The following is a 20,751-nucleotide window of genomic DNA, read 5'->3' as shown; positions in this document are numbered from 1 at the left end:
ACGCCACATGGAACAGAAACTAGATTTCCTTGCCAAACCCTGCCCAAATTGCCGATTTATGAACAAAATATCATTGTCATTTTAAGTGACCAAGTTTTGGAGTGGTTGTTATGCAGATAACTGGTATGGAGGCTGATCAGCAGTTTATCTATATCAAGATCTATTAGGCATCTACCATTCTTGATAGAGCAGTAGAGGTAGAAACAAATGCTTAAGAGTAATGGACTTAAGCATTTTGTGTTCTGAGTTCTTCAGTCAAATCAACTTGCAAGTGAACTTCTGGAATGAGCAAGTCCTTAAACTGAGGATAATTTATGAACTGTGCATGTGTGTGTAACTAGTGTAGGAAATTGGGTCCTGGGTGTACTTAGGAAATTGGATAGTAGAGTGTGTAGTGGTGTGTTTGTGTGTGTGTGTGTGTTTGACAGAGAAAGAGATTGATTTGAAAGATTGATTTGCCCGCTTCCCATAATAGTGTATCATAGTGTCATATAACTCACCCTCCAAACAAACAAACAAAATCCCTACAAGTTAAATGAAAGTTCTATTTAGTCGAGGGGTATAAAATTTAAAAGTTTGTTAGAAGTTTATGTGTATAAGATATTTTTTAAACCTAAGCTAATTTTCTGTTGCTATTTTCTTTCCTTAGAATCGAAATACAAAAATAGTAATGAGAATGTAGTTAACTATATAATTTATACATCTTTGCTTAGTCAGAATATATTAAACAAAAATAAATAAAACAGCTCCATAGATTCACTTTCTTAATTTCATCCTGGCATTTTAAGTGCCTACAAATATATTTAATGTATAAATCTGTAAATAAACTTAATTTGACTTAAAATGCTACTGTGGATTGTATTAGACATTTTTTAAGTGATGATTTTCATTTACTTTATACAATTTTAAAAGTCACCATGATAGAGTGGACGAATTTCTGGGTTAGAATACTGGTTGAGTACCTTGATAAGACTTAAATTTCATTGCCTTCAGTTTCCTTTTATGTAAAAATGAGATGAGAGGGCTGGGCTATTATGATAATTTAAAGGTTTTTCTAGCTTTAAAATATTAATATCTAATCCTATGATTCTGCTAAGGCTAGTGTAAAAAGTAGTGTAACATTCTATTACTTTTCTCTGGAACATAGACATTACATACTATTTTACTGTCAGAAGTAAGATATGTTCTATACTGGAAGGTGATTTTGCATAAGAGAACCTAAAACAAAAAATTCTAGAGTACCAACATTTAGATAGTCTTCAAAACAGTTCTGCTAATGGGATTAATTGATTTTTTCCCAGAGTATAAAGAGCTGGCATCCACTTCAAGATTGTATGTTAAAATAAATTTTAATAAGTAAAAAAGTAAAAATTCATGTAGTCTTGCAGGTAGTCTTCAAACATACCATTTCAAAGTTTGCCTTAGTTGTATTTAAGGGTCTTAATGTGCTTTCATAGCAACCCTACAGGACAGAGTAGAACTGCCCCACATGGTTTCCAAGGAGCGCCTGGTGGATTCGAACTGCCAACCTTTTGGTTAGCAGTGGTAGCACTTAACCACTATGCCACCAAAGTTTCTGTAGGGTCACTATGAGTCAGAATTGGCTCAATGGCAGTGGGTTTGGTTTTTTTTTTTTTTTTTTTTTTTTTTGGTTTAATGTGTTTTATCCTTCTACCTTTCCGTACTACCTTTGGATCCTTTTTTGCTATCCTGAAACAAAATGAAGCATTTTGTAGTGCTCCTCAAAAAAAAATAAATACTCAATAAATAGAATTAATTTATTAATCCATAGTGAAGCATGTAAGGATTCCCAAGAAAATAAAATCATATGAGGTTAAAAAGAGGCCAAATGTAGTAAAATTCATTTAATTCCAGTGCCAGAATTTCTTCAGGCTCGTATTTGGTTTCTGTGAGAATCTTCATGTAATTCCTGCTCTTTGTATCTGTCGTGAGGGTTGGTTATCCTGCCTTTTTGGTTTTGGATATGTGAATAGGGCTTGATTTTTAAGATCTTCTGCAGAGGACTTGGCTGGCCTCTCTATCTAATGTTTTGATTTATTATGCATCTACTGTGTGTTTAGCATTGTTCTCTTGGTCACAGGTGGAAAGCAAGAGAAGTGAAAGATTCTGCCCATGCTTTCGCTTTTAGTGTAGAGAAAAGTGAAATTTACAAAAATCATTACAAAACAGTAAATGACAATTAGTAATCTCTCGTTCTGTTCTGTGTTGGGATTTGAAATTTCAAATCTTTTAGGGGCTTAAGAGTGGAGAAATCAGTGGAGATAATGTAGAGAAGGAATCCTTTAAGGAGGAAATGGGAATTGAGCCAGGCCTTTAATAATAGTATAGCAGTGCTTGAATTGTTGGAGGAGAAAGGGATTGCTTGTGGGTGAGTTACCTTGCTTGGGTAAAGACGCAGGAGTAACATGAATTTGAAGAAAAGTGTGAAATAGGCTGACAGGAGTGTGGGTGTTTGTTTTGGGATGCAGAGCAGTATGGGCTGGTAGTGCAAGGTAAGAACCTTAAAGAGTGAACTTAAAAGTGTAGGAATTGGTAGGGAAGTGTCTAACTAAAAAGAAACAAATGTTGTAAAGATTTGAGCGTGGCATACACTGTAAATTTAAGGAATACACATTTTAGGTAGTACTCGAACCCTTGGGGTAGAGAGCAGGCTACAGAAATATTTCTCTTTGAAATTATCTTAACCTTATTTTTCACCTAGGCTGAAGAAAAGTATTCTAGTTTGAGTTTGTGGGTAGTTCTTACACATCCTATTAGATATATTCTCGGGAAATGTACTGTAAGAAAATAGAAAAATTTAGTTGGATTTTCTCAAAGAAACAATATTAAATTAGAGGTTTAAGTTTCTGTCCAAGGACTTGGCATCTGAATTTTTTAACGGAGGACCACAAACGCCGTGTTTTATCTCACAGTTAGTAGCCTTTATAAAGAGCGTGAAGTCAGTTTAACAGCACCACAGTAACCGATTATGTAAAATTGAATTTAACAGTGCATAGTTCTCAGATGTTTGCTTTTGTTTTGATAATTTTGCTTTCGATTACTACGGTAAGACAAGGTGAACATACATATTTGCCAGGCTCATGAAATTCTAGAAGATTTTTTTGGCAGATGTTTGCAAGTATTTTTGAGAATCCGTGTTATGGATTGAATTGGGTCCCTCCAAAATGTGTATCAATTTGGCTAGACCATAATTCCCAGTATTGTGCGATTGTTCACCATTTTGTCATCTGATGTGATTTTCCTATGTATTGTAAATCCTACCTCTATGTTAATGAGACAGGATTAGAGGCAGTTATGTTAATAAGGCAGGACTCAATCTACAAGATTAGGTTGTGTTTTAAGTCAGTCTCTTTCGAGATATAAAAGAGAGAAGCAGAGCAGAAAGACAGGGGGACCTTATACCACCAAGAAACTAGTGCCAGGAGCAGAATGCTTACTTTGGACCCTGAGTTCCTGTGCTGAGAAGCTCCTCGACCAGGAGAAGATTGACAAGAAGGACCTTCCTCTAGCGCTGACAGAGAGAGAAAGCCTCCCCCTGGAGCTGAAGCCCTGAATTTGAACTTGTAGCCTACTAGACTGTGAGACAATAAATTTCTTTTTGTTATAGGCATCCACTTGTGGTATTTCTGTTATAGCAGCACTGGATAACTAAGACAAGCCTCTTTTGAGGACTTGGTCATTTGGAGATTTTAGGATGCATTAGTTTGGCTGTCTTTTTTTCTCTGTAAAGTCCTTTGCAGCAACATTAGGTATTAGGGCACAAGGTATAGAGATTTATGTGATTTTATAAGTAGAAAGAAAGGGTTTGTTTTGGTTTGTTTCTGCTATCTTGGAACTTCCATCCCATTAGGATCAGTAGCTGATTTATCTTAAACCCTTGTGATTATGTGGTTGCCTCTGAGGATTAAACCTGCACTCAGCTTCCAGAACACCATTCTTTCTTGATTTTTCATCTTCCTCACTCATTTTGCCTGCTTTGTCTCTTTTTTTGGTTCCTTTTTCTTCTCCTATCTCCAATATTGGCATTTCCTTCTTCCTCCTAGATGATGTCATCTAGTCCCGAGGTTTTAAATTACTGTCTATATGATCATGACTCTAAAATTATATCCAGCTTCAGTTTCATCCCTGTAGTACAAGCTTTTTTTTAATGGCACGCTCTCTGTTTTCACATGTATATTTAATAGGCCTCTCTAACATAACATATCCAGAAGAAAGCTCGTTTCCCCAGTCACTCATCCAGTTCCTTCATATCGTACATCCTTCAAATTTCATAAACCTGACCGTTTCTCAGAACCCCCTCCACTGCCGCTTTACTCGGAGCCACTATCATTTCTTGATCGGACTATACAATGTCTCAGGTTGGGTTTTGTCTGGGAAGCTGACTTTGAGAGAGTTTAGTGCACCAAATGTGTATTAGGAATTACCTTTGGGATCAACAGCTGTGAAGGGGAAGGGACAGGACAAGGAAGCAAGATTGGGCAAATGGAGAAGTAGAGCTACAATGCTGGCCTAGTGACACTAGAGCTAAAACGACCTGTCAGTTATCCCTCTTTGGACCATAACACCTTGGTTAAAAAAAAATAAAACCATTACCGTCGAGTTGATTCTGACTCATAGCGATCCTATGGGACACAGTAGAACTGCCCCCGTAGAGTTTCCAAGGAGCAGCTGGTAGATTTGAGCTGCCCACCTTTTGATTAGCAGCCTCAGCTCTTAACCACTGCAATACCCAGATCTTAATCAATCAAATTGGGTATGGGCCACTCTGGGAAAGGCATGACGTTGGATAGAGTGGCTCTCTGCAGCTAAGGGGATCCTTGAAAGCATTGCCAGGTAAAGGCTTTATGTTGATAGCATTACCAGCAGGTAGGGTAACAAGTCTCTCCTTGAAGAGAGATCTGAATTGTACATTATTGTGTCTACCACAGATTGTCCTTGTGCCAATAAGATCCACTCCTTCATATACATTTGAGAAGTAGCTACTCCAGGATTCCAGTTGGACACTCATTGCTCTCCCTCCTCTGCTGTTCATCCTAACTGCCCTTTACCTTTAGCTAGTGCCTCTGCTACTCTAGGTGACTTAACTGGTGTGTGACCTGCACCTTCATCCCTGGTTACATTACCTTTCTTAGGTCAGAGTTACTACAGTTATTTATGTACTTTCACAACTGGGCAAAGGAATACCAAGAGATCCAAGAGAATCACCTAGGTGCCAAACATTTGTTCCCTGCCCCATTGCGTAATAGTATACCTGCCTCTTCCTAATGATCAAGGTCAATTACCTCTGCAAAGATGGCCACTCCTCTTCTTGCCTTTTGTTCCCTGGATATAAGCAGCTGAAGCAGCACCTGTGGTTTCACGTTAATGGGACTCTTATTATGTCTCTGGGCGAAAGTGTTTCCTCTTTGGAGACCAAGACTTCTAATCCTGCAGAGACAAGATTTGCAGGGAAAGAAAGCACAAATTGGTAGTCATGATAAGTGGGGCTACTCCAGCTTTCACCTCTTGTTCCTGGACCCATGTGTTTTTCCTGTTGGGGACACAGCACCATATAAAGGTATTCAGGATATACATTGCAGCTTGGAGGATAGTGCTCGATCTTGTAAAGTTTCATCTCTGAACTGGTCCTTCAACTATGCCTTCAGCGGGCTGTTCCATTGCTCTATCAGACTGGCAGCTTCTGGTTTGTATAGTTTGTGATTAAAAAAAAAAAAAAAATTGTGATACAACCAGTGAATCCCATGGTCGTAGTTCAGCCTCCTCATCTCATTTGTTGTAAAGCAGGTCCCTTGGTCTGATGTAATATATAGGATCCCATGCCAGAGGAAAAAACACTCTTTCTGAGGAAAGCCAAACTCAACTTGCAGTGTGTGTCTATTTTTATAAGAATGAATTACTGTTTCTTCTAGGATGGAAAGGGCTCAGTGTAGTCAACTTGCCACCATGGGCCTGGTTAGTCTCCTTGAAAGATAGCAACATTCCAAGGACTCACAGTTGATCTGTGTCACTGGCAGACTGGATATTCAGCTTTAGCAGTAGCTGGATCAGCCTTTGTAAGTAGGGCCGCTGAGTAGGCTGTCTCTGTATTGTGTCTGCTTCATTAATGTGCCCATTGTGCTAATGCTGAACAGAGGCAGTCTGATGTCAACTGGCAGAGTCATTTTGTATACTTAGTTGTTTAGTTCCTCTTCCATGGTGGATGTCTTCTGGGGGACAGTAGCATGTGACATAAAGATCTACACACTTCATGCCCACTGTCATGTATCAATCTGTATGTCTCTACCCCAGACTTTCTTGTTCTCAACCTTCCAGCCTTTCTTATTCCAGTCCTCTGATATCAGGCCTTTTGTCATTGCCATTGCATAGTCTAATCTGAGGCTGCCTCTCTGTCTTTGAAGGCCAAGGTGCATTTCCTGAAGCTTCATCTATTGGGAATATTTTCTGTTGCCATTGAATTTCAAGACTACTCCTTTGTGAGGCTATAGTTGCAACTCCTGACCATTTTCACTTGGCACACACATACTCAGCCAACCCTGCATAACAAACATAAACTTTTCCCTTCTTCATCAGTTAGTTGTACGAGATTCCGCATAAGGTCAAAGGTGTGAGTTGAGGGAGGGATGCTAGTACACCAGTGGTGGATGACACAGGAGTTTAGGCTACCTTTTTATATGCATCTTGCTCATGACTTTTGGTCCTGTTCATGCTTGATATTGGGTGTACCACTTCCATTTTTTGATGGATAGTTTCAGGGTCCATTTGACATAATGACTTGGTGGGTCTGTTAGAACCCAGCTCATGATGGGTAGTTCTAGATGTATGTGTCCTGTGGTTAGGTATGTCCTCTCTATCAGGGTCCAGAAGCACACCTAAAATTATTTCTCAAAAGATGTATAATTATCTGCTCCAGATGGCAAAAGGCCTTGCTTCACAACCCAGGGATCTGCAACATGATTCTCCCACTGGAGCTTGCATAACTTCACATGGCATTGTTTCCCAGTACTGATACATTTAATGTTATAAGGTCTGCCAGGGCATACGTTCCATTTTACAGGGTTGGTTGTATGGCAGCCTGGACCTTTCGCAGAGCCCTTTCCTGCTGTTGTGTTGTCTGATATATGTGCCAGAATAGGTGTGGAATATGATGCCTCCAGGACCTGAAGAGGCCTTAGTGTGCCTGTCTTTGTGGTGGGAGATGCAAGGTGCGATAATTTGTCCTGTATTTTGGATGGGATGTCTCAGGATGTCCCTGAAAATTTTTACTGAATTAGTGTGTACCTCTATCTGTACAACATGGTGTCTCACCCTCTGGAGCACATGGTCTTACCAAGGCCTCTAGTGTGCTAGTCACTTCTTGCTCATTCAGCCCAGTTAGCATCATGTCATTTAGTATGATGGAGTAATGTGATGTTCTGCAGGATGTCCAGGCGGTTCAAATCATGTTTTATATAATAGAGAGCAGGTGAATTCACAGCCCTGAAGCAAAACTGTAAATGTTGACTATTGTCAGTTCCTTATGAGTGTGAACTGTGTCTAATCCTTGTTGTTGATAGGAATAGAAAAGAGTGTATACACCAAATCATTGCCCTTATGCAGTTCATAGTTCGTTGGCCGTAAGTACCAAGGCTGGGATATACTACCTCTGGCATGACAGAGAAACTAGGGCTAAAGTTTGGTTGATTTTGATTTCATCATCCTCCAGGATCCATCTGGTTTCTGCAGAATCCAGACTGGTGAATTAAATGGGAATATTCTCCTGTATTTTTTAGATTAAGGGTCGGCAAATGCAGCCCAAGGACAGCTGCCTGTTTTTAAAAGCTTTATTGAAACAAATCTATACCCATTTGTTTATGTATTGTCTATGACTTCTTTTTTACTACAGTGGCAGTTGAATAGTTGCACTAGAGACCATAAGGCCCATATGCCTAAAATATTTACTATATGGCCCTTTAAGAAAAAGTTTCCTAACTCTTGCTTTAGACCTTGAAGGGTACCACTAATTTTTGCTATCCCACTTTATTTACTACTTTGGCTGGGGGCGGGGCGGGGAGGGGGCAGTTTCAGAGATCTCCACTTGGACTTTCCTATTATAATAGCTCCTACCCTGTGGACAAAGGACCCAATGTGGGAGTTGCATCAGCCACCAAATATGTCTATCCCAGTTATGTATTTGTAGACTGGGGAAATGGCCACTAGGTGAACTAATGGACCCATTGAACTGCTATGATCTGGACCTTGGCCCCCATATATCCTAATCCTGGCAGGAGGTTGATGATGCTTTGGGCTTATCAAGTATCATTGTCACCTAGGACGCTGTATCTAACAGTCCTAAAAATGTTTGAGCATTCCTTTTTCTCTTGTGTACAGTTATTAAAGTAAATGGCCATAGCTCCTTTGGGGGAAGGAAAGGGGGAATCATTACTATGTGTATTTGCCAGCATATTGCGGGATCCCTTCTCCTGGGAGCCTGGCCTCTCCTCCGTTCAATAAGGGGGAGTATATCAGTCATTGTTCTCCCTTTCACTTACTCTATTGTAGTCATACTTGCACACTTGATATCTTATTTCTTAGCTGCACTCAGGTCGTTGCTCAAAATTTAGGCCTTACCTGATCACTCCTATTAAAAATAATCTTATCCGTCACTGTGTATCTTCTTTAGTTTTCTTCATAGCACTTAACTACCTTATCTTTTATCAGTTATTTGTTTGTGTGTCACACTCCCCACTAAATCTATAGGAGCAGAGATTTTTTTCCTGCTTTGTTTGCTGCTCATTTGAATACTCTCTGGCAAAGTAGTAAGCCCTCAATATTTGCTGAGTGAAGAATATTTTGAAAGAATTGAAAGTATACATGAAAAAAATGCTTGCATATTTTTCACCATGTCAGTAATATCTATTGATTTATAAAGTTTTGGACATATGTCATGTAATAACACGGACACATTGAAATTGATGAACAGTATAGGATGTTTAAGGAGCCCTGGTTGCGCAGTGGTTAAAGCACTTGACTGCTAACCGAAAGGTCAGCGATTCGAAACCACCAGCAGCTCTGTGGGAGAAGATGTGGCAATCTGCTTCCATAGAGATTTGGAAACCTATGGGGTCGCTACGAGTCGGAATCTACTCGACGGCTGTGGGTTTGGTTTTGGAGTGGGTATAGCTTTTTTTTTTAATAGCATGTTTAACCGAAAACTACAACGATGCAGTAACTAATGAATGAAATTAATAATGCATAAGAACTAAAGTTAAGTATTTGCACAAGTATGCATCCAAAAAAAAAAAAAAACCTGATAGGAAAAAGGAACATGATAACTACATGAAGTTATTTAATGAAAGTATCATGGGCTTGTGGGAGGGCTGACTAGTTCCTAAAATAATTTGTTGTTGGATGCCGTCAAGTCACTTCTAACTCACAGTCACCCTCTGTGCTACAGAGCGAGATGCTTCCCAGTCCTGTGCCATCCTCACAATCATTGCTATGTTTGAGCCCATTGTTGCAGCCACTGTGTCAGTCCATCTCAAGGGTCTTCCTCTTTTTCACTCACCCTCTACTTTACCAAGCATAATACCCTTCTCCAGGGTCTGGTCCGACCTGATAAGATGTCCAAAGTACAAAGCCATCCTTGCTTCCAAAGAGTGCTCAGGCTGTACTTCTTCCAAGACAGATTTGTTTGTTTTTCTGGCAGTCCATGGTATATTCATTATCCTTCGCCAGCACCATAATTCAAATGCATCAATTCTTCTGTCTTTCTTCGTCAGTGTCCAGCTTTCACATGCATACGAAGCGATTGAATATATCATGGTTTGGGTCAGGTGCGCCCTGAGAAAGACATCTTTGTTTTTTAACACTTTAAAGAAGTCTTTTGCAGCGGATTTGCCCGATGCAGTATGTTATCTGATTTCTTGACTGCTGCTTCCATGGGTGCTGATTGTGGATTCAAGTAAAATAAAAATCCTTGACAATTTCAATGTTTTCCTGTTTATCGTGGTGTTGCATATCGATCCTGTCGTATTTTTGTTTTCTTTATGTCGAGGTGCAATCCATACTGAAGGCTGTAGTCTTTGATCTTTATCAGTAAATGCTTCAAGTCCTCTTCACTTTCAGCAAGGAAGGTTGTGTCATCTGCGTATTGCAGATTGTTAATGAGTCTTCTTTCAATCCTGATGTCCAGTTCTTCACATAGCCCAGCTTCTCAGATTATTTGCTCAGCATATAGATTAAATAAGTATGGGAAAAGGATACAACCCTGACACATACCTTTCCTGATTTAAACCCTTGTTTTGTTCGAAGGAGTCCTTCTTGGTCCATGTACAGGTTCCTTCTGAGCATAATTAGGTGTTCTGAAATTCTCATTCTTTGCAATGTTATACATAATTTGCTGTGATTCACACAATAAGATGCCTTTGCATAGTCAATAAAACAAGGTAAACATCTTTGTGATATTCTCTGCTTTTAGCCAGGATCCATCTGACATCAGCAATGATGTCTCTGGTTCCACACCCTCTTCTGAATATGGCTTGAATTTCTGGCAGTTCTCTGTCAGTGTACTGCCCCAACTGTTTTTGAATGATCTTTAGTAAAATTTTACTTGACATGTGATACTAATGATATTGTTCAATAATTTCCACATTCTGTTGGCTCACCTTTTTTTGGAATGGGTACAAATATGGATCTCTTCCAGTTTGTTGGCTAGTGTATTTCAAATTTCTTGGCATAGACAAGTGAGAACTTATGGCATTGCATCTGTTTGTTGAAACATCTCAGTTGGTATTCTGTCAATTCCTGGAGCCTTGTTTTTTGCCAATGCCTTGAGTGTAGCTTGGACTTCTTCCTTCAGTACCATTAGTTCATGATCATTTGCTGCCTTCTGAAATGGTTGAACGTCAACTGATTCTTTTTGGTACACTGACTCTGTATGTTCCTTCCATTGTCTTTTGATGCTTCCTGCGTTGTTCAATATTTTGCCCATAGAATCCTTCCAGTATTGCAACTTGAGGCTTGAATTTCTTCTTCAGTTCTTTCAGCTCGAGAAATGCTGAGCATGTTCTTCCCTTTTGGTTTTCTAAATTCAGATCTTTGCACATTTCGTTATAATATTTTACTTCGTCGTCTCAATCTGCCCTCTGAAATCTTCTGTTCATCTCTTTTGCCTCATCATTTCTTCCATTTGCTTTAGCTTCTGTCCGTTCATAGCAAGTTTCAGAGTCTCTTCTGACATCTGTTTTGATCTTTTCTTTCTTTCCTGTCTTTTTAATGACGTTTTGCTTTCTTTGTGTATGTCCTTGATGCCTCCTACAACTCATTGTCTAGTCTTTGGTCATTAATGTTCAATGCATCAAATCTATTTTTGAGATGGTTTCTAAATTCAAGTGAGATATACTCAAGGTTGTACTTCGGCTCTTTTGGACTTGTAATTTTTTCCAGCTTCAACTTGAACTTGCAAAAAGTTGTCATTCCCAGCATAGTAGACCATATGATTGTCCGATTCACAATGGCCAATGCTAGTCCATTGCAGCTTGCTGATTCCCAGGACATTGATCTTTATGCATGCCATTTCATGCTTTTTTTATCTGACACTATATTGTGAATGTTTTTACTCTTTTCATTAAATGTTTTTATACGTGATTTTAACAGATACATAGTTGTTCATCTTATAAATTTATGTAATTTGTCAGTCATAAACTGTCGAATATTTATGTAAACAATTTTTCAGTATTTTACATAAAGTTTCGTTGAATGTTCCGCAAGAAATTGTGTTCATATCTACTTTTCTTTAAAATTACTGGGTAAATGAGCATTCGTAACACTATTGATGCATTTTACCAAATGGAAAGATCCTACCTGTTAACATTTCTAATAATAATGAGAGTACAAATCTCAGCTTACTGTCTCTTGCACTGCAGTAAAAACAAAAAACAAACAAACAAAAAACTTTGTCAGTTTGCAAGGTGAAAAAAACAGTGATAATTTGACCTTAATTGATTACTAATGAGGCTGCATATTTTCCACCTTTTCTTGGCCATTTGTATTTCTTTAATAATACTGTCTGTTTGTGACCTTACATCATTTTTCTGTGGGAGTGCTCTAACTGGTCATTAACTGCTGTTGTTGCTAGGTGCCATGGAGTAGCTTCTGACTCATAGCGACCCCAAGTACAACAGAAGGATACACTGCCTGGTCCTTCACCATCCTAACAATCATTGAGCCCATTGTTGCAACCACTGTGTCAGTCCATGTCATTGAGGTTCTCCCTCTTTTTCACTGACTGTCTGCTTTACCAAGCACGATGGCCTTCTCCAGGGACTGGTCCCTCCTGATAAGATATCCAAAGTACATGAGACGAAGTTTTGCCATCCTTGCTTCTGAGGAGCACTCTGGCTGTACTTCTTCTAAGACAGATTTGTTTTTCTTCCCTTTTGGTTTTCTGACTTCAGATCTTTACACCTTTCTAGCAGTCCATGGTGTATTCAGTGTTTTTTGCCAACACCATAATTCAAAGGCATCAATTCTTCTTTGATCTTCCTGGCTATTATTCTGATAAAACCCCCCCAAAAAACCAAACCCGCTGCTGTCGAGTCAATTCCGACTCATAGCCACCCTGTAGGACAGAGTAGAACTGCCCCATAGAGTTTCCAAGGAGCGCCTGGTAGATTTGAACTGCCAGCCTCTTGGTTAACAGCTGTAGCACTTATCCACTACACCACCAGGGTTTCCATTATTCTGATATGGTAATTTTATTAAGTACTTTGTTTTGTTTACTCAAGATTTAATTGAAAGAAACTTTTACGTAAATGAATTAACTAGTAATTGATTTCGTATTAAATTATCACATAGTAGAACACTCGTACTTCCCTACAACAGCAGGGATATTTATGTGATTATATTATTATGTTTTTATTATGTAAATATAATAATTATGTATTATATAAGACAACTTTCTCTTTTATGAAACTTAAAAATTTTTTTTTTTTTTTCTGTCAACTAGGAGCCTTTTGTGGCAGATGAGTATATTGAACGTCTTGTATGGAGAACCCCAGGAGGAGGCTCTAGAGGGGGAGCTGAAGCTTTTGATCCTAAAAGGTGAAGTAAAGCATGTTATTTTTCATAGATTCAATTGACAACAAATTTATATTTGTAGTACAGGTGACTGTTGGGATTCCTTTTCAATGTTTTGTAAAGGAATTTTAGTTTACGATTGGACAATAAAAGACCCAACAATACAAATTGAGCGTTAGAAATTTGGTGTTGTGTTTTTCCTTTTACGTTTCTTTTATTTTATAGAAGCACTTTAATTGGTATAAGGAAAGGATTTTATTGAATATAAAAATTTAATTTTTTCTCAAATTAGTAATAAGAAAGAGTTGGTCATACCTGTAAAATAGAAACATGTTGAATATGTTGTTTTAAGTATAGTTGTAAATCAGGGGAACAGAAAGTCACTGTACCCTAGAATGCACAATTTTGTTTTAACAGTATATTTACCTTCTTGACTTTTTCAAATAGACTGTAAAATTGTTTTGTATTTGGGGCTTAATGAGGGTTCTGGGTGAAGTTTTCATTCACCTTAGAGATAATCCACTGAGAAGTCAATAGTTAAAACTGACTGTATTTTAAAAGTCATTTTTGTTTTAAAGCTGTATATTCTGGACAAAGCTATGAAGTTGTGAAGTAACGAGAAGATCTCATTGACTGAAGAAATCCCTTACAAGATGCTATACAGGAAATTTAACATGATATCTGTAGCTTTTTAAGTCTTTTTGATACTTTGTGAGTAAACTGATCAGTTCCTAATGATTAATCATAGATGAGTTTATACAGGTTATATCTTCCCTCTACTAGATTATTAGAAGAATTCATAAATCATATTCAAGAACTCCAAATAATGGATGAAAAGATTCAAAGGAAAGTAGAGAAACTAGAACAACAGTGTCAGAAGGAAGCCAAGGAATTTGCTAAGAAGGTACAGGAGCTCCAGAAAAGCAATCAGGTAAACATTTAGGTAAACAATGAATAGTCTTTCAAGGTGCCACTGGATGGGTTTGAATTGCCAGCCTTTTAGCCAGTAGTCAAGTGCTTAACCATTTGCACTATCCAAAGACTTCATAGTTTGTATTAAAAAAAAAAAAAACCTCTTTCCACTGAGTCAACTTCAACACATAGCAACCTATAAGACAGAATAGAACCACCCGTAGGGTTTCCAATGCTATAATCTTCATGGAAGTAGACTGTCACATCTTTCTTTCAGAGAGGCTGGTGGGTTTGAAATGCTGACCTTTTGTTCAGTAACCTAGTGCTTAACCACTATACCACCAGGGCTCCTTCATAGTTTGTATGGGCCATAATATATTTCCTTCCAAGTTTAAGTTCTTAAAAAAGTCTAGTCAAATGATACTAACTATTGTGGTTTCTGTCCCCTTCCTGTGGGATAAAATGTTAAAGAGTTGTTCATAGTTACCTGTTAACAGACACTGTTGGCATTGGCTTGCTACTGAGTATTGGTTTGAGATCAGAGTACTTTCTTCTCAGAATGGGGTAGTATTCAGTCTTGTGTGATCCTTTCTTCCCTTCAAAGAACCCAAACTTTCAAGAATGACACTTCAGCTGACCAGTACCTTTAGGGGCTTTTTATTAACTTGAATATTTAGGTAGGCGTTTGCATTCTCTTTTTAATCATAAAATAGTACTGGACCAACTGTCCCCCGGATTAGGTTTTAACCAGAGGAAATCTGGCTGGGAAGTTTCACAGAAGCCAGGAGTATGTGCCCCACTGAGAATTCTCGTGTAATGCTGGGAAAAGCAGTTGCAGAACTCTACCTTACACCACTCTGGAGAAAACCAAAGCACAAGACTCACCCTGGGTTTAAGTAATAGTGTGTCAGTGTACCAGTGTGACCCCCATGTGTATCAGAGTAGAACTGTGCTCCATACAGTTTTCAATGGCTAATTTTTCAACAGTAGATCACCAAACCTTTCTTCAGGGCATCTCTGGGTGGGCTCAAATCTCCACCCCTTCAGTTCGCAGCATTAACTATTTGTACCACCTAAGAATTCCTAGGGGTTGAGTTGACCAAGCTTAATCTGTAACCTCTGAACTACTTTTTTTTTTTTTTTTAATTAACTTTTATTAAGCTTCAAGTGAACGTTTACAAATCCAATCAGTCTGTCACGTATAAGTTTACATACATCTTACACCCCACTCCCACTTGCTCTCCCCCTCTTGAGTCAGCCCTTTCAGTCTCTCCTTTCGTGACAATTTTGCCAGCTTCCCTCTCTCTCTATCCTCCCATCCCCCCTTCAGACAAGAGTTGCCAACACACTCTCAAGTGTCCACCTGATTTAATTAGCTCACTCTTCATCAGCATCTCTCTCCCCTCCGCTGACCAGTCCCTTTCATGTCTGATGAGTTACCTTCGGGGATGGTTCCTGTCCTGTGCCAACAGAAGGTCTGGGGAGCATTGCCGCCGGGATTCCTCTAGTCGCAGTCAGACCATTAAGTATGGTCTTTTTATGAGAATTTGGGGTCTGCATCCCACTGATCTCCTGCTCCCTCAGGAGTTCTCTGTTGTGCTCCCTGTCAGGGCAGTCATTGATTGTGGCCGGACACCAACTAGTTCTTCTGGTCTCAGGATGATGTAGGTCTCTCTGAACTACTTTTATGGCCTGGGCCTGACCTGGATGCACCTCGATTGCTCTTTCTAAGTGCAGGTTAATGAGCATTCGTTAGCTCTGCTGCATCCCAAGGGCCAGTTATTTAGTGTAAGGCATTATAAGCTGATTTCTGTTAAAAGTTCTTTTATTTAGATTTGTTCGCTTGAGCATATATGACTCTGAGAAAAAAATATTTGATAATGGAGTTGTAATTTAAATAAGATAATATGTTTTTAAGTAGGTAAAGTGATAGTTTCCAAATACATCTAATGCAGTTTCCCTTGATAATAATAGTATTAGTTAAACTAACAGGCAGTGGAGCCTGTCTGCCTGAGTTTGAATTGCAGGTCTGCCACTTACTTGCTGTGCAATCTCAAACAATTTAATGCTTCTGTGCCTCAGTTTTTTCATCTTTTAGACCAGTTGTTGTGAGGATTAAATAAGTCAATGCATGTAATATGCATAGAACTGTGTGTAGCACAAAGGAAGTCCTTGGTAAATGATAGTAACTTCACTCCCGCACACCCCTCAATTTAAGGTTAGAACAAAAGTACATACTGAATTATCAGCGATTTTGTTATTGACAATTTTCAGGAATCTGTTGCATGTAATTTTCATCGAACACAGGGCAATCGCTGTACCTTAGGAAAAGGAGAAGAATATTCTAGAAAGAAATGTACCTTTGCCTCAGTAGAATAATTGCTACAATCTTTTCCGTTTTCAAAACTGGGGAAGTGCAATTTTATAAATAGTATTAGCATTGCTCTTTGAATAGTTAATATAAATGTTTGTTAAATACTCTATATTTAATCATTGTTTTTACTGCTGACATTTTATTTTAACTCTTTTTTTCATCTATGAGCAAGGGAGTTTGTCAAGTGTACGGTTCCTTTGATACTTAGTTTATTGTTTTCAGAATCATTATTTAGGACTAAGTGGTACTGGGCACTTTGTTAAACAGGATGTATAGTAGTTTTGCTATTTTGTTTATTAACAAATATGTTCATAATAAAATATGATTATTTTAAGTTAAAAGTGTAAAAGTTTGCAACTTGGTTAAAAAGTTTTCAGATCATATGCTAAAGAGCTTGCATTATTTTTGTGCATCTTCTTATGTAAGTTCTGTGTTATTCTTAGTTACCTAAAGTTAGAGAGTAGCAGTGAGATTGGTTGTTTAGTTATTGTACATATTAACTTAAAAACTGGATTCTCTGATTCTTCCTTATGCTTGTGCACATTTTTTCTAGGTTGCCTTCCAACATTTTCAAGAACTAGATGAGCACATCAGCTACGTAGCAACCAAGGTCTGTCACCTTGGAGACCAGTTGGAGGGGGTAAACACACCCAGACAGCGGGCAGTGGAGGCTCAGAAATTGATGAAATACTTTAATGAGTTTCTAGATGGAGAATTGAAATCTGATGTTTTTACAAATTCTGAAAAGGTAAGCATAAACACTGTCAGAGGGATCAAAGTAAATCACAGCATTAATAACAGTATCCTAATTATGAGCTACAATTATTACTTTCCAGAGGCAGTCTTCAAACCATGAGTAACTGACTTAATTAAAAGGTTTTATTGTTACAAAATAGAAATTAACACGCTTGTCTGTAGATTGCTGATAAAGTGTTGATGTTCACAGTTTTGATTGGATTTGACTAGCATTTTTGTTTATGAGATTATGTGCAATTTACAAATACTGAGGCAAATATGTTTATAAATATTTCTTTTCTATAATCAGCTTTTAATATAAACAGAATTTTTATAGTTTTGGAATAGCTACATTCCATTGAGTTGGGTGTGATTTGACCTAAATGTCTTTTTCTGACAATTCAGAGCTCTCTTTTTTTTATTTACTTGAAATAAAGATCTCTAATAAAGAATTAAAGCATATTTTGGACCATGGAGAATTGAAAAATATGAATTGTTTATGTTAATCCTTTTCGTAGCACTAGTCACTTAATCCTGGTCTAAGCGTACATGGAAACCCTGGTGGCATAGTGGTTTAGAGCTATGGCTGCTAACCAGAAGGTCACAGTTCGAATCCACCAGGTGTTCCTTAGAAACGCTATGGGGCAGTTTTACTTGGTCCTGTAGGGTTGCTATGAGTTGGAATCGACTTGATAGCAATGGGTTTTTTTTAAGAGTATGTGGTGGTGACTGCTGTAAAATCTTGAAAGAAGGTAATTTAGCTCACTTTCAGGGAAAAAAGAAATCAAAATGCATGAAAAAATAGGCATTCTTATGAATAGTAGATACACATAGTGACATAGTCCGGTAATATATTAAATACAGTCTTTCTGAATTACTCTAAGTTTACTTCACAGAATATCTGAGATAGTGGAACGTTAAAAGCTAAGTATTTTTATTGAAGTTTGCTTAGAATTAAACAACACATTTTTCATGAGTTGGAAATACAGGGTTACAGAATTTAATATTTTTAGAGATCTTTGAAAAATGTTTACATATGTATGTAGATAATTCCCTAAAGAAAAAACAGTGTTTTAAAGAATGAGTTTCAGGAATTATATTTGTAGTATAAAGTAAAACTGGTAAGATTAACATCAGGAAGGATATAGTACTTGAATTAAACTTGTAAAACACTGGCAGTATCTAGCTTTGTATATTTATGTAATTTTTATGTGTAAAAATATATACAAGGCTTGAACACTGAACTGTCTCAAGGTAGCTTACAGGATGGTTTATTTTTATTTTCTATGTTTTCTAAATATAAACAATATATTATAAAAATATGTTTGTAATACACAAATAAGAATGTTTTATATATAAAATTATTGTATATAATTAAAATCTTGTACCTTTTGGATTGTACAGTGCATTTTTTTTTTTTTTTTTACAACCAAAATACAGATATTTTACCCAGTCTGAGTTGTCTATTTAGTTGCAGCTCAAGACAATCATTTAGAATCTAGAGAAAAATAAAAAAAATTTAAATTGTTTATAACTTATTTTTAACCTAATTTGTATGGTTTGTGATGTTTTGTATCATGAAATTATGTTCTTTATCTTTTCCTTTAAACATTTTAATAATCCTCAAGCAGAAAAATATTTGTATTACTATTTCATTCACTTCGTTATTTAGCCACCTGTATACTTTTTATTTTATTACACTTTTTGCTTTTATTTTTCTCGTAAACTCTCCTTATTTTGTTGTTGAGAATATACATAGCAAAATATACACCAATTCAACAGTTCCTATGTGTATAATTTAGTGACATTTGATTACATTCTTCAAGCCGTGTAACCATTCCTGCCCTCCTTTTCTGAGTTTTTCTTCCTCCATTAACATAAACTCACTACTTTCTAAGGTTCCTATCTGATATTTCAAGTTGCTGTTGTCACTTTGATCCCATGTAGATAGTTCCTAAAGGAGCATAACGCTCAAGGTAGACCTTTACTTTACTAATTAAGCCAAACTGTTGTTCAGTTTTAAGGTGACGACAAGGGGATATCTTTGGTTTAAGGTTTAAAGATGATCTCAGGGCAATAGTTTCAGGAGTACATCCACCCTCCATGGCTCTAGAAAGTCTAGAATCCCCTTTCGATCGGGATTCTTCTATGGAATCTGTGATTAAAATATTTAGTAATAGTAGCTGGGCACCATCCAATTCTTCTGATCTCATGGCAAAGGGGGCAGTTGTTCATGGAGACAGCCACACATTTCATATCCTTCTCCTGTTCCTGACTCTCTTCTTCTGTTGCTTCTGATGAATAGAGACCATTTGCTGTGCCCTGAATGGCTGCTCACAGGCGTTTAAGACCCCAGACACTATGCAACAAACTAGGAGATAGAACAGAAGCACTAAACATGTCACTAGGCCAGTTAACTGGAATGTGCCATGGAACCATAATCCTAAACCTCCAAACCAAGGAACTAAATCCCATGAGGTGTTTGGTTGTACATAAGTAGCCTCAGCCCTACTCTTTCTTTTTGTCATTGTTGTAAATGTATCTATAACACAAATTTTGCTAATTCCGCTTTTTACAGGTGTACAACTTATTGATAGCAATTACAATAATCAGCTTTGCAACCCTATCCTTAATCAATACGATTTTTCCATCACAGTTAACCTCCCTTTTACCCAACCCTCTAGCCCCTGCTAACCACTAATAAACTTAGCTTCTGTACATTTCCTTTTTCTTGTCTTTTTCCGTAAGTGAGGTCATAACAGTATTTGTCCTTTTGTGATTGGCTTATTTCACTCAGCATAAAATGTCTTCAAGCTCCATCCATACTGTAGCACATACCAAGATTTCGTTTCTCATACTGGCTGAGTAGTATTCCAATGTCTGTATATACCACATTTTGTTTATCCATCCCTTCTTCTGTTGATGGGCATTTAGGTTGTTTCCATCTTTTGGCTATTGTGAACAGTGCTGTAGTAAACATTGGTGTACATGTTTCTTTTTGAGTCTCAGCTTTCAAGTCTTTTGGTTATATACCCAGTAGTGAAATTATTGGAAACCCTGGTGGCATAGTGGTTAAGTGCTACGGCTGCTAACCAAGAGGTTGACAGTTCGAATCCGCCAGGCGCTCCTCGGAAACTCCATGGGGCAGTTCTACTCTGTCCTATAGGGTCGCTATGAGTCGAAGTTGACTCGACGGCACTGGGTTTGGTTTTTGGTTTTATGGTAGTTCTATTTTTAGTTTTTTGAGGAACCATCAAACTGTTTTCCACAATGGCTGTACCATATTGCATTCCCACCATCAATGGATAAGGGTTTTAATTTCCCCATATCCTTGCCAACATCTGTTATTTTCTTCTTTTTCTTGAATATTATCCATCCTAGTGGGAGTGAAGTGGTACCTTGTTGTGATTTTGATTTGCATCTTTGATGGTTAATGATGTTGAGCATGTTTTCATGTGTTTAGTAGCCATTTGAATGTCGTCTGGTAAAATGTCTGTTCAAGTCCTTTGCCCATTTTGTGATTGTGTTATTTGTCTTTTTGTTGTTAAGTTGTTGAAGTTTTATATATATTTTGGCTATTAGATTCTTGTCAGATATATGATTTCTGAAGATATTCTCCCAGTCGGTAACTTGTCTTCTCACTTTTTTGGTAA

At 37.7% G+C, this 20,751-nt stretch overlaps 1 protein-coding gene across 5 annotated transcripts in view; it reads left to right on the top strand.

Annotated features, from left to right (window-relative positions):
• Nucleotides 1-20,751, top strand: part of EXOC5 (exocyst complex component 5) — a 63,999-nt gene that overhangs the window by 6,291 nt on the left and 36,957 nt on the right. For all 5 annotated transcript variants that reach the window (XR_010323157.1, XM_023546197.2, XM_064292531.1 and 2 more), the window contains exons 2-4: nt 13,007-13,101; nt 13,861-14,008; nt 16,917-17,111. Coding sequence is in view for 4 of the 5 variants with exons in the window: in XM_023546197.2 (XP_023401965.1) it covers nt 13,007-13,101; nt 13,861-14,008; nt 16,917-17,111 (438 nt within the window). In the remaining variant the exon portion in view is untranslated. The remainder of the gene's footprint in view (nt 1-13,006; nt 13,102-13,860; nt 14,009-16,916; nt 17,112-20,751) is intronic.

This window comes from Loxodonta africana, chromosome 10, assembly GCF_030014295.1.
Source record: "Loxodonta africana isolate mLoxAfr1 chromosome 10, mLoxAfr1.hap2, whole genome shotgun sequence".
Classification (NCBI taxonomy): domain Eukaryota; kingdom Metazoa; phylum Chordata; class Mammalia; order Proboscidea; family Elephantidae; genus Loxodonta; species Loxodonta africana.
The sequence above is the reverse complement of the archived record's forward strand: the minus strand, read 5'-3'. Positions and strand labels throughout refer to the sequence as shown.